General features: G+C 38.3%; 1 protein-coding gene across 1 annotated transcript in view; it reads right to left on the bottom strand.

The window, feature by feature from the left end:
* Window positions 1-14,182, bottom strand: part of LOC102021195 (zinc finger protein OZF-like) — a 38,677-nt gene extending 24,495 nt beyond the window's left edge. Inside the window, exon 1 of the mRNA XM_005415021.1 lies at window positions 13,997-14,182. Within this exon, the coding sequence (XP_005415078.1) occupies window positions 13,997-14,182 (186 nt within the window). The remainder of the gene's footprint in view (window positions 1-13,996) is intronic.
* Between the last annotated feature and the right edge of the window lie 225 nt (window positions 14,183-14,407).

Raw genomic sequence — 14,407 nt, 5'->3', positions numbered from 1 at the left:
CTTATGAGCCTGTAATAACTAAGGGAAAATATTGCCCGATACATATACATGTACATATACATACATATGAACATATATTCGATACTAATGAACATCAGACCTCTGATAACTCCTTCACTGTCCAGATAAACCAAACTGGACTTTAGGTGCCTTAATACTTCTTACTTGCACTGAATGCTTTGTACCTTCTCTCAGTAGGGTTGTGAAGTTTGTATAAAATGTTTTCTGACTCACCACTGGATGTGTTTCCATTCTCAATTTCCTGTAGGCGCTCACTTACAGGCTAGACAGAATAAAAGCATCCAAATTGGTGGAGAGGATTTCTGACTTCTTGAGAGTTGGTAGAATGGTGAGCAGCATCAAATCAGTCTGTCCAACTCTGGAGTAAATACACTGGAAAATACCAATTTAAGGAGTGTTATAAGCTAAAAGACCCTGGCCCCAAACTCCTGTCCAAAAACCCGGTTGATCATTACTTTCTCTGGAATTGCAAATCCAAAAATGAGCACCCCACTCGGATCGTACTGCCAGATTATGGCTGATTACCTGGCAAGGCTCTGGGCTCTGACCTCCTTTGTTGAAGTGTGATACCTCAGTCAAGCTTGAATTAGACATGGCCACAAAATGTACACCCCAACAGATAACCACAGGCTTGAAATCACACAGAAATTTCCTTATCCTTCTCTGCTTTGGGTTCTTTCAAATTTGTTTGTTTCTTTTAATTTATTTCATTTTTGTGAGTGGGAACATTGTCTTTAGGGACTTTTTTAAGTTCTTGTGTCTGTTATTTCTTCTTTCCTTCTTTCCTGTCTTCTGCACAAGTCTACTGAGGATTGGATTATCTTTGCTTCACCTCAAGATATGCTTCTATACTTTTTTCTTATTTATTTGTTTATTATTTCCTCTTGTCAATTTAGAATTTTCTCCCTGTATTTACTTTTCCTTTGTTTTATGCTCTGTATAATATTCTTTGCCATTTTTCTCTCTCTGTTTTTCAAAATTTTATGTTTCCAGACATATCTTTTAGTTTTTCCAAATTCATAGACATCCTTGTACTCCCTAAAGAGATCCTGTGCACCAGCATTTTCTCCACATTCTCTTATCATTAATTTAAAGTTTCCAAATTTTCCTTTTGCATCCCCAATTTTCAACCCTTAAATTTTAATAGGATACTCCAAAACCTTTTTAAATTTTTGATATGGACGTCTTTAAAATTTCTAATTAATTTTTTGCTACCATTAGCAGAGCAATCATTGGTATATGTAGTCGACATTAGCAGTAAGTCAATACCTAGTTTGGTTTTATATTTCACTATACATTTCAGCTCTTCTTCTGGGATTAAGAGTTGTGTAGGACTAATTTTGATGTATGGCAATGCCTAATTTCTCTTGGATGATAGGACTGTCCCGGTTTCACATGATATTAAAAGTGTCACATGACTGTTGCTATTTCTGGTTAAACCGATATTCAAAATACCTTTGTTATTTTAACAACAAGAGAGTCTGATTCCTGAGAAACAGTGTGATGCTCAATACACTGCATGTTGTGTTCCCAAAATAAACAAGGTGATGAATATGGCAGCCATGGGAAAGAGCACAGTTAGTGACAATGATACTTCATTATAGCAAAGCAAGAACAACATGGGAAAAGGAGCTGGGGATTTAGCTCAGCGGCAAAAGCACCTGCCTGGCAAGCGCAAGGTCGTGAGTTCGGTTCCCGGTACCGGAGAAAAAACCAAAAAAAAAAAAAAGAACAACATGGGAAAAAACAACTAAGATGATTTGTATAAAGCAACAAATGTGTTACATTAGTTACATCCATAATATGAGCACAAAGCAATCCCCCCAAAACAAAACTAAGTTCAAAAAAAAGGCTTTAGATACTTCATAAAACTCCAAAGCATTCTACAGCTGCTCCAATGGGCTCCAACATGCAGAATTGGACATTAGTATCTCAGATTAAGAACTTAAATTCTTTCACAACTTTGGGGACAGAGACTAAGCCTGTGTTCATGTGGGGAGGATGGTTTGATGTGGAGTTTGCAAATAGAAGCACAATTTTGGCAAATGATTTTTTTTTGTGAAACTTACAGTGTGCAAACAGAAGAGGTTAGGAAAGAAGGTTTTGCTCTATCAGCCATACTCATGAATTACTGCAACGCATGGGAGGTGGCTAGAAAAAACTCAAGGAGCTACTCAGCAACATTTGAGAAGACCTAACTAAACATATAATGGGAGAAATCAGAAAACAAGCTGTTGAAGCTGTCAGAAGACATTAATAGTGGCTGGATGAAATAAGTAAATGATACAAAGCATGAGTGACAAGTACACCATCAAATTGAAGTGCATTTTAAAATTAGGAATTCAGGACAATTGCCTGAGAGGAAAACACAGGGCACTGAGTTCCATTCCCAGAACAAAGAAGGAAAGAGAGAGCAACAGAGAGAAATCCAGGAGATTAAACACATAATGCGAGTAAAGGAGGCAGCAGAGGTGAACGTGAGGACGCACACTCAGAACTGGAACACAGTGATGCTTTGGACAACCAAGGAGTTAGTGACACCTCACAAACAGCATGATGATATGAAAAATTGATCCAAACACTATGCAAGGAAGACTAATTGAATAATAAATACAGTATGTGAAAAAGAGAAGTCAATATAAATGGCATAAAGATAGCCTTTTCACAGAAATAATGGCAGAAAACTCCCCAAATATTGAGATAGAAATAAACATACAGAAAATTTAGGTGCGTAGATCACCAAATTGACCAAAAGAGAAGCACCGCTTGCAACTTCATACTTCATATTTAGAAATCCATCACAGGGTCAAAATCTTCATAGCTTCCTCAGAAATCAGCAAGTCACATACACAGTTAGCCTATTGGAAAACCAGCACACTTCTCCACAGAAATTTCAAAAGGCAAGAAATTTTGGAGTGAAATGCTTCAGCCTTAAAAGATATCAACTTGCAATCACAACTTATCTATAATTCCAAAATGTCCCTTAAACTGGATGGAGAATTAAGATATTCTTTTTTTTCCTTTTTTTAACAGACAGATAACATTTTACAAAATATCAAAGGAAGAGTGAGAATTAAGATATTTTCATGGCAAGGAACACTTCCATAAATGCATGAGCTCCAAATGAACATTGCAAACATTTTTCAAGGATATCAGAGAAAGAAACGATGAAGCCAAAATGTTAACAAGTAAAAAAAGTATACATGCACCTCATGGGGTGAGCAGCTAAGCAACTGAGGACAAATGAAGAAGTCAGCAACAGGAAAGTAATGCACTGAGAGAAATAAGTCAGGAGCGGAGGAATAATACTCAGTGTAATTGCTATCAATTCCCCAGTCAATACGCACATCGATAGCTTGGATCCTGACACATACCAATGTGCGGCACATCAGAAGCACATTGAAGGAAAAGTGATACAGATTAATACTCAAACAGTGTAAACAACATTCCATAGAAAGTGAACCTACAAAAAAGCAGGAGTTGCTATTCTCATTTCAGACAAAATGATTTCCGAGAAATTGATCAGCAAGGACAAAAATGTTAGTATATGTCAGTTAAGATAACAATTCAAGAAGAAGAGGTAACACTTATAAACATATACGGACCAGATACCACTGCACCTAATTCATAAAACAAAAAATAATTGACAAGAAAACTGACCTAAATAAGAATATGATACTAATGGGGAACTCAATTCTCCAGTGTCACAAATGGACACATGAACCTGAAAATAGTGTAATTAAGAAACGTTAGAGTTGAAATAAACCTATGAACAACTGGGTTTAATATACGTCTGCAGAGTGTTGTATCTAGTAACGAAACAACACATCTACTTCTCAGCAGCAGAAGACTTTCTTCAGTGTGGGTCTTCCATGTTTTACATGTCCTTGTGCTATTAATGTAGTTTTCAGTCTGTACATACAATCATTACCTTTATAAGATCTTGTGTGACAAATAAATGAATCTAATCTTGGATAAATGGGGGTAAAACAAAGGAGAAAGGGAACTTGAAATGTGTTATGCAGATGTAGCAATCCCCTACAGTAAATGTAACATCATGTATTGAAACAGGTACTAATAAAATTGCACGTAGATCTATGAAAAGAACAAAACTCCTAGAAACTAGTCTGAGACCAGTTTCTGAATTCACTTGTGAGGGAGTCCAATATGTTAACAGTGTGTGATCCCACCTACAGGTGAAAGAGAAAAGTCGTCCAAATGAGATGAAAAGTTACTGTGTTTTCACTTATCAGATGTAATACTTCTAAGAGTGTGGGGTTTTGCTGTAACTAAATACTTGACAAATTCAGCTCTTTTGTAGATAAAAACATAAAAGGCAGAACTGAAGTATTCATTAGCCCCTGTTGTTCAGTGCTGCTCAAGTCCCTCTTTCATTAGGAGTGATCCTTCAGGAATCACACACGAGGGTTTAGATTTCCATCTGTAGATAAAAGTGACAGAATTTCTCAGCTGTGTGGTTTTCTCCCAGTTTCTCGCACTTGTTCTCAAGTCTCCATTCTATCCTCACTTTGCCTGACTGGCTTCCCTCAAACAAGAAGTAGAAGTACTTCTCACGCACTTGGAAGTCATCAGGCTCAGGTACTTTATCAATGCACACCAACACAACGCGCTATCCCTCCTGCAGGGCTGGGCCACTAACGTCAATGCTGTCAATGCAGTCTTTGCAATGTCTCATTCAGATAGGAACAGAAGCCCATGTGCTGTCATTTTGATGTCATGTATTGTCACATAGAAGTAGAAGAAATTAGCTTGGAAACTATGCTCATGAAACTTACTGTAGATAGGGCATAAGTACATTTATTCCACTGCATAATTTACGTGAGTGGTACCTAAAATTCTTCCCCTTGGATTTATATCAACTATCACTTTCTAAATCTACTGTAATAACTTATTTTACATGTAAATGCACACTGCATATGGATGTGAGAAAAACTGAAGGAATTGTCATATCTGCCCTGAATATTTGTAATAATCACAAGCATTTCAAGTCTTCATAATCCTGTAGCGTGATGAAAAGGAGGATTAATTTCTTGCTTTGCATGTGTGTCCCAACAAAGGATGTACTCATAAAATGGAACTCATTTCATGGTTTAATCATGAAAATGGTTTCCTCATTTCCACTTAATCCTCACAATAAATTTGTAATTATTGAAGTATTCACAAATGACAAAAGATGGTAGAGAAAATTTTAACATGATAAATTACCCAGATAACAAATGGATATGAAGTCAATTTTACTTATCTTCTGCTTGAGAATTGTCCAAATTTTGTAAAAATTGTAGACCTCCTGGTAAAACATAGGATGATAATTCTAATTTAATAATGAATCCCAACAATGTAATAAGTAGGTTCTGGCATTTGCTTTGTCAGGAAATCGCCAACCACATGAAGTGCTCTAGCTCATGGTAAACTCCAGTATTTTGACACCACTTCCTGTATGACCCTGTCCGCTTGTGATTACCCATTTCAATGCATAGTGGCTCATTTAAAGAAATACAAAGATGAACATTTTTCTTTTACCTCAGATATTTTTGTTGCTAGTCAAAAAAGCAGGGTCCTCTGTATACGCACCTCTGCATGAGCTGCACTGGGACCAGAAGCTTAATACATGACCCCTACACGCAATCACTGTCAATGTATTCCACAATTCAATTACGATCTTCTCAATAAGCTTGCCTCTCTGAAGTTTACATATTACTCCTCTTAGGGAAGTCTGCTAAGTCTCATACATTTTCATTGTCTTTAACTAAAAGTAAGAATCTCTAAGGCGAAAGGAATTTCCTTAGCTTCCACTTCTTGAATTGGCAGGAGGGCTCCCAATAAAAGTGCTACAAATTAGTGGACTTCATTTGAGGTTCTAATCTTGAAAGGTAGATAGGTGAGATCAACAAGGCTCCAGGTTTTTCTTCCCAACTTGACTATGTCTTGTACATCCCCCTGTCTTACTTGTGTTTTCTTCTGCCCTTCCATGAGCAGACACAGTGCTCTAATCTTCTCAAACTGGTACGAGTAACAATGGATCAAAAGCCATACTCTTTATTCCATTTCATTCTACCTCCTTATAACCTATACCTTCAAATGCAATCATATGTGGATAGTGTACGGAAGATACTGGTTTTCATTTCAAATAACACTGTGTAGAGAACCACCTGGGTGACTCCTCTTGAAGGGGTAGCAAATTCTCCACTTTGGCTGAATGGGATCTATTTCCATGTACTGATGTGTGAGAGCTGGGCTGGGGCTTTTACTTATCCCCTCAATCAGCTTTAAACAATGCAAATCAGCCCAGCTGAGATGTGGATGTGTAGTCCTTGAAGCAAGGTCACAAGGCAGGATTCCCCATACTCCTCATGCGAAAATAAACATGTGTGAGCTGGGGAAGGGGAGAGAGCTGTGCTCCATTCTGTTGGCTTGGGTGGAACCTCTAGATAAGAGGCAATAAATTATTACACATCAGAGCTGAGGCACTGACCCTAAACATTAGATCCACCTCACTCATGTCATGCAGATTACTGCTTCTGCATATCCTTCTCTCTGCATATTGCAGAGCGGATTTCAGGCCTCCTACTTTGCCCAGCTCACAGCACCCACAGACTTCCTGTACTTCTCACAGTGGCTCATCCTCAAGCCACTCCCTTCATCACAAATTATAAAAAGCCCTGTTGGACCCTTGGTGGAAGCTTTGTTCTGTTCAGGCAAAAACTTAGCCACAGTCCAGACCCCCTTGCCTCCCCACAATTTTTGATATATTATTATGTCTTTCTTTGCACTGAGAGGGGTAGACTCGAATTAACTCCATACAATTCCAGTAACTTTTACATGGGATGGCAAATATACACTTCCTGGATCACAAGAAGGACCAGAAAGTGCTCCCTATATTTGGCACTCAGTGTGGCTAGAATAGAAGAACTTCTGCACAGAGCCCATCCCTGGGCAGGGAAACATTGCCCTGCCACCTTGCTTCAAACACTACACATCAGCAACTCTGCTGGACGATTTGCACCGCTTAAATCCAATTGAAGGCCTAAGGAAAGTCCTAGCCAGCTCTGCACCCATCACTATATGGCAATATGGCCAGGATCAGCCGACATGGAGATGACTGCTCCTCCTTGAAGCAGAGTCACCAAGTCGTCCTCCACAAAACTGCAAGCACAATTGTGCTTCATCTGTAATTCACGCCAAATAATTACAGATAATAAAATCAATATGATTTAGTAAGCCATTTTAATACCTTACCTAACAACATTCTTGATTCCATTGCCATACATTACTTTTCTCCTATTGGACAAAAGATATACTATACTTTTAGAAGTTCATTGATTCTCATTTAATCATTTTATGTAACTCTCAGTAGAGAACTGGTGTCAGTTATGGAGTAAATCTCTATAGAACACTCTCTTAATATTCAAAGCAGAATCACTTACGCTCAAGTACAACAAGAATTGTTAATTCCCTACCTCTTTGTAACTCTGTATTGACTGTACTGTTCTTTTGCTATTTTGTTAATGATTGTCTGTTTGTTAATGTTTTCCTCCTTTTATTGTTAAAATAAAAATATACCCTCTGTAAACTTAGAAATTCCTTTGAACATATCGCATTGATCACTGTTGCCTTCCTGACAGAATAAAATGTTCTCATTAATACTTTCTATCAAATATAATAGTGAAGATGCAGATAAATGCAAGAAACTAGGAACTGAGAGCATGCACAAGTATCTGCATAATGCAAGGGAACCATTCAAAGGTGTGATACGGAAACTGTTCATTCCAAAGGAAGGATACACAGATACCAGTGAGGACCCTACAAATACCTGTACACAAGCCACCTATCCACACGATTGTAAGAGTGAGGGATCAAAACTAGCTTTAGGTGTCTGAGAAGCAGCCCATTAGGGATTCTTCTTGATGAAAGCACCCCGAACACATCCTCCAAATGCTATGCATACTCCCATATTTCAGATCCCTTAGTTTGAGCATGGGAGACCACCTGCTTTCATATTACACTGAAAGGAGTGTGTTTTCAATCTCTCTGGTTCAAGAAAACACAAGTAAAGAAAAATGAAGAAATACAAAGCAATAACTATTAAAAGCTAAAGGGAAATAGAATTAGGTCTGGGCAATTCACAGAGGAGTAACCAAGGAGTTGTTTCTTTAAGTCTGATTTTCAGATGATTTTATATGCATAGGGTAGAATATATGTTCCTATTATTATTAAAGTGAAACTGGAAATGCTTGTAAAAGAAATGATGTCAATTTTCTGAGAAGAAACAAAAATATTTGGCATATTCAAAATTATTTGATTAGAATTTTCACTAATTTACTAGTAAAATAACAGAAAGATGTGCCGATAAAATGATAACAAGCTAAAACCACCAAAACTATGCAGAAGCCATGGGTGGTTGTGTGAAGAGAAAATAAGGAATGATTACATAAGAATATTTCACAGAATTGTTCCTATATTGAAACACAGTGCACCCCTACTCTGCAATACAGAAAAACATATTTGACTCATTTGTTTATAAATGAATGTGCTTAAAGCTGCAATATTACATGACATAAATTAGACACATTAGTATAATATCACCCAATTTGTGTTATATGAGCCGCACACAATAATCCATGATTAGGAGGTTGAGGTGTCCTATGCACTGTTTGTATGTGTGAAACAATAGAGGAAAACCTTGCCATTTTATGAAAGGTATATGCAAAATTCATAAACCTAATGAAGGAAAAGTACTAAATGAATTCTATTACAGTATACCCAAAGAGTAATTTAAAAAAAAAAAAAGGGTTTGACTTTATCCATTAAATACATAGGGAAAGTTCAATGGAAGAAGTAAAAAGGGGGCCAGGGATGTAACTCTGGGACTACACCTGCCTGGCAAGCTCAGGGTCCTGAGTTCAATTATCATTACCAAAATAAAGACATTAATATTCTATGTGATAATACATAGTATAAATTTGGGAAGCAACAATATCTAGGCTAATTTACTCTGTTTGCTGAGACAAAATACCAGATGCCAAAATTAAGGAAGTTAAAGTTTATCTAGCCTACAGTTTGTGGGATTTCAGTGCATACTCAGCTGGCCCCAAGGCAGAGTGGCACATAGCAGAGGGCAACAGTTCATGGCAGCAGAAAACAGCAAATCAACAAGACCAAAACGGAACAGCAGTGGCAAGCAGCCTCTTTCCCTCCCTTAAATTGTATGCAAACTACCCCTAGGGGAGGTAGCACTGACATCCATAATTCGAACACTGAACCATGAATCAGTCATACACTCTAGAAGCCTGCCCCATGACTGCATGAAGCTCTGGGGGGACACTCAGACACAAACCAAAACATTCCACAATGACAAAAGATGGTAAAGAAAATTTTAACATGATAAATAACCAGCTAACAAATGGATATCAAGACAGTTTTACTTATTTTCTGCTTGAGTATTGTCCAAATTTTGTAAAAGTTATAGAAGACCTCCTGGTGAAACATAGTGATAATTCTAATTTAATGATGAATCCCAACAATGTAATGACTAGGTTCTGGCATTTGCTTTATCAGGAAATCACCAACCACATGAAGGTCTCTAGCTCATGGTAAACTCCAATATTTTGACACAACTTCCTATATGACCCTGTCTGCTTGAGATTACCCATTTCAATGCACAGTGACTTATTTAAAGAAATACCATGATCAACATTTTTCTTTTACCTCAGATATATTAGTTGCTAGTCGCCCAAAGCAGGGTCCTCTGTATCTGCACTTCTGCCAGAACTGCACTGGGACCAGAAGCCTAAATACATGACCACTACATGCAATCACTGTCAATATATTCCACAATTCAATTATGATCTTTTCAATAAGCTTGCCTCTCTGAAGTTTATATATTATTCATCTTAGGGCAGTCTGCCAAATCTCATACATTTTCATTGTCTTTAACTAAAAGTAAGCATCTCGAAGGCTAAAGAAATCGCAGTACCTTCCACTGCTTGAATTAGCAGGAGGTGTCCCAGTAAAAGTGCTACAAATTAGTGGACTTCATTTAAGGTTCTAATATTGAAAGGTAGATTGGTGAGATCAACAAGGCTCCAGGTTTTTCTTCCCGATTTGACTGTGTCTGGTACATCCTCCTCTTTTGCTTGTGATTTTTTCTGCCCCTCCCTGAGCACAAGCAGTGCTGTAATCTTCTCAAACTGGCACCACTCATTGGATCAAAGGCCACACTCTTGATTTCATTTTACTCTACCTCCTTATACTCTATACCTTCAAATGCAATCATATGTGCATAGTGTATGGAAGGTATTGGTTTCATTTCAAATAACACTGTGTAGAGAACCACCTGGGAGACTCCTCTTGGAGGAGTAGCAAATTCTCCACTTTGGCTGAGTGGGATCTATTTCCATGTACTGATGTGTGAGAGCTGGGCTCGGGCTTTTACTTGTCCCCTCAATCAGCTTTAAACAATGCAAATCAGCCCAGCTGAGAGGCAGATGTGTAGTCCTTGAAGCAAGGTCACAAGGCAGGATTCCCCCATACCCTTCGTGCCAAAATAAACATGTGTGAGCTGAGGAAGGGGAGAGAGCTGTGCTCCACGCTGTTGGATTGGATGGAACCTCTAGATAAGAGGGAATAAAATATTACACATCAGAGCTGAGGCACCGACCCTAAACATTAGATCCTACCTCACTCATGTCATGCAGATTACTCTTTCTGTATATCCTTCTCTCTGCATATTGCAGAGTGGATTTCAGGCCTCCTACCTTGCCCAGCTCACAACACCCATATACTTCCTGTTTTTCTCACATTGGCTTATCCTCAAGCCACTCCCTTCCTCACAAATTAAAAAAATCCTATTGGACCCTTGGTGGCGGCTTTGTTCTGTTCAGGCATCAACTCAGCTGGAATCCAGACACCCTTACCTCCCCACAATTTTTGATAAATTATTATGACTTTCTTTGCACTGAGAGGGGTAAACTGGAATTAACTCGATAGAATTCCAACAACTTTTCAATGGGATTACAAATGTAAACTTCCTGGATCACAAGCAGGACCAGAAAGTGCTCTGTATATTTGAAACTCATTGAGGCTAAAATAGAAGAACTTCTGCACAGAGCCCATCCCTGGGCAGGGAAACACTGCCCTGCCACCTTGCTTCAAACACTACACATCAGCAACTCTGCTGGACGATTTGCATTGCTTAAATCCAATTGAAGGCCTAAGGAAAAGTCCCAGCCAGCTCTGCACCCATCAGTATATGAAAATATGGCCAGGATCAGCCGACATGCAGATGACTGCTCCTCCTTGAAGCGGAGTCACCAAGTCGTCCTCACAAAACTGCAAGCACAATTATGCTTCATCGGTAATTCATGCCAAATAATTACAGAGAAAATAATCAATATGATTTACTAAACCATTTTAATACCTTACCTAAAAACATGCTTGAATCCATTCCCATACATTACTTTTCTCCTATTGGACAAAATTATGCTATACTTTTGGAAGTTCATTGATTCCCGTTTAATCATTTTATGTAACTTTCAGTAGAGAACTGATATCATGTATGGAATAAATCTGTAGAGAACACATTTTTAATATTAAAAGCAGAATCCCTAATGCTCAAATTCAACAGGATGTTAATTTCCTACCACTTTGTTTGTAACTCTCTATTGTCTGTTCTGTTCTTTTGCTTTTTCGTAAAAGGTTGTCTGTTAATGTTTTCCTCCTTTTATTTCTAAAATAAAAAAATAACCTCTGTAAACTTAGAAATTCCTTTGAACAGATCGCTTTGATCACTGTGGTCTTCCTGATAGAATAAAATGTTGTCATTAATACTTTCCATCAAATATAATAGGGAAGATGCAGATAAATGCAAGGAACTAGGAACTGAGAGCATACACGTTTATCTCCAAAATGCAAGGGAGGGGCTGGGGATTTAGCTCAGCGGCAAAGCGCCTTCCTGGCAAGTGCAAGGTCGCGAGTTCGGTTCCTGGTACTGGAGAAAAAAAAAAAAAAAAAATCAAAATGCAAGGGAGCCACTGATAGGTGTTATATGGAAACTGTTCATTCCAAAGGAAGGATACACAGATACCCTTGAGGACACTGCAAATACCTGTACACAAGCCACCTATCCACACGATTGTAAGAGTGAGGGATCAACACTAGCTTAAGGTGTCTGAGAAGCAGCCCATTAGGGATTCTTCTTGATGAAAGCACCCCGAACACATCCTCCAAATGCTACACATACTCCCATATTTCAGATCCCTTAGTTTGAGCATGGGAGACCACCTGTTTTCATATTACACTGAAAGGAGCATGTTTTCAATCTATCTGGTTCAAGAGAACACAAGTAAAGAAAAATGAAGAAATACAAAGCAATAACTATTAAAAGCTAAAGGGAAATAGAATTAGGTCTGGGCAACTCACAGAGGAGGCACCAAGGAGTTGTTTCTTTAAGTCTGATTTTAAGGTGATTTTATATGCATAAGGTAGAATATATGTTCCTACATTTATTAAACAGAAACTGGAAATGCCTGTAAATGAATTAATATCAATTTTCTGAGAAGAAACAAAAATATTTGGCATATTCAAAATTATTTGATTAGAATTTTCACTATTTTACTGGTAAAATAACAAAAAGATGTGCCAATAAAATGATAACAAGATAAAACCACCAAAACTATGCAGAAGCCATGGGTGGTTGTGTGAAGAAAAAATAAGGAATGATTACACAAGAATATTTCACAGAATTGCAGCTATATTGAAACACAGTGCACCACTACTCTGCAAAATAGAAAAACATATTTGACTCATTTGTGTAAAAATGAATGTGCGGGGCTGGGGATTTAGCTCCGCAGCAAAGTGCCTGCCTGGCAAGCACAGGGTCGTGTGTTCGGTTCCTGGTACCGGAGAAAAACCAAAAAAAAAAAAAAAAAAAAAAAAAAGAATGTGCTTAAGGCTGTAATATTACATGAAGTAAATTAGGCACATTAGTATAATATCAACCAGTTTGTGTTACATGAGCCTCACACAACAATGTATGATTAGGAGGTTTGGGTGCGCTATGCACTGTTGGTATGTGTGAAACAGTGGAGGAAAACCTTGCAATTTTATGAAAGGTATATGCAAAATTCATAAACCTAATACATGAAAAGTACTAAATAAATTCTATTACAGAATATAGAAACAGTAATTTCTTTTTAAAAAAAATGGCTTGACTTTATCCATTAAAAACAGGGAAAGTTCATTGTAAGAAGTATAAATGGGGCCAGGGATGTAACTCTGGGATTACACCTGCCTGGCAAGCTCAGGGTCCTGAGTTCGATTACCAGTACCAAAATAAAGACATTAATATTCTATGTGATATCGCATTGTATAAATTTGGAAAGCAACAATATCTAGGCTAATTTTCTCTTGTTGCTGAGACAAAATACCTGACACCCAAAATTAAGGAAGTTAAGGTTTATTTAGCCTATGGTTTGTGGGATCTCAGTCCGTACTCGGCTGGCTCCAAAGCAAATCGTCACATAGTAGAGGGCAACAGTTCATGGCAGTAGAAAACAGCAAATCAACAATACCAAAATGGAGCAACAGTGGCAAGCAGCCTCTTTCCCTCACTTACATTGCATGCAAAGTACCCCCAGGGGCAGGTAGCACTCACATCCATAATTCCATCATTGGACCATGAATCAGTCATACACTCTAGAAGCCTGCTCCATGACTGCATGAACCATTGGGGGGACACTCAGACACAAGCCATAACATTCCACCCTTGGGCCCCCAAAGACTCATGTGCATCCCTTTAGGCAAAAGGAATTTTAGTCCACCTCCAAGCATTGCCCAAATCTTACCAGCTTCAGCATAGCTGAAGAGTCCAAGTCCCAAGTCTCCAAGATGTAAGGTAAACTGTTAGTTATGAAAAGTTAAACACTTTCAATTTTCAATGGCACAAAATAAACATTACCATTCCCAAAAATACAAACAGGGTGATACAAAGCTTTGACACCAAAGGAAGTCCAAAATCCAGCAGTGCAAACATGAAGTCCTGAGTTCCATAGCCAGGATCAGAAGCAATTTGTGGCACATTGTGAGCTTCAAAGGCCTTGTGTACATCCACCCCTATGGCACTTCTAGTAGTTACAGCTCCCATAGCTTCTCCCTTAGGCCCGAATTTCTCCCTCCTTGCAGTTTTCCTCCAATAATACACTTTCCTGGCTTTTTCCAAACTTCTGGGGTCTCCACTGAACCTCTGGCTTCTCAGCAATACCTTCAAACACTACCCTCTCAGGGACACACTGCCTGGCCTCTCAGACCTTCTGAAATCTAGGTGGAAGCCTCTTTAACCTCAGAGCTCTTGTAATCTGTATGTGCCTAA

The sequence above is a fragment of the Chinchilla lanigera genome, unplaced genomic scaffold (genome assembly GCF_000276665.1).
Source record: "Chinchilla lanigera isolate Chin_1 unplaced genomic scaffold, ChiLan1.0 scaffold00223, whole genome shotgun sequence".
In the NCBI taxonomy this organism is placed as follows: domain Eukaryota; kingdom Metazoa; phylum Chordata; class Mammalia; order Rodentia; family Chinchillidae; genus Chinchilla; species Chinchilla lanigera.
The sequence above is the reverse complement of the archived record's forward strand: the minus strand, read 5'-3'. Positions and strand labels throughout refer to the sequence as shown.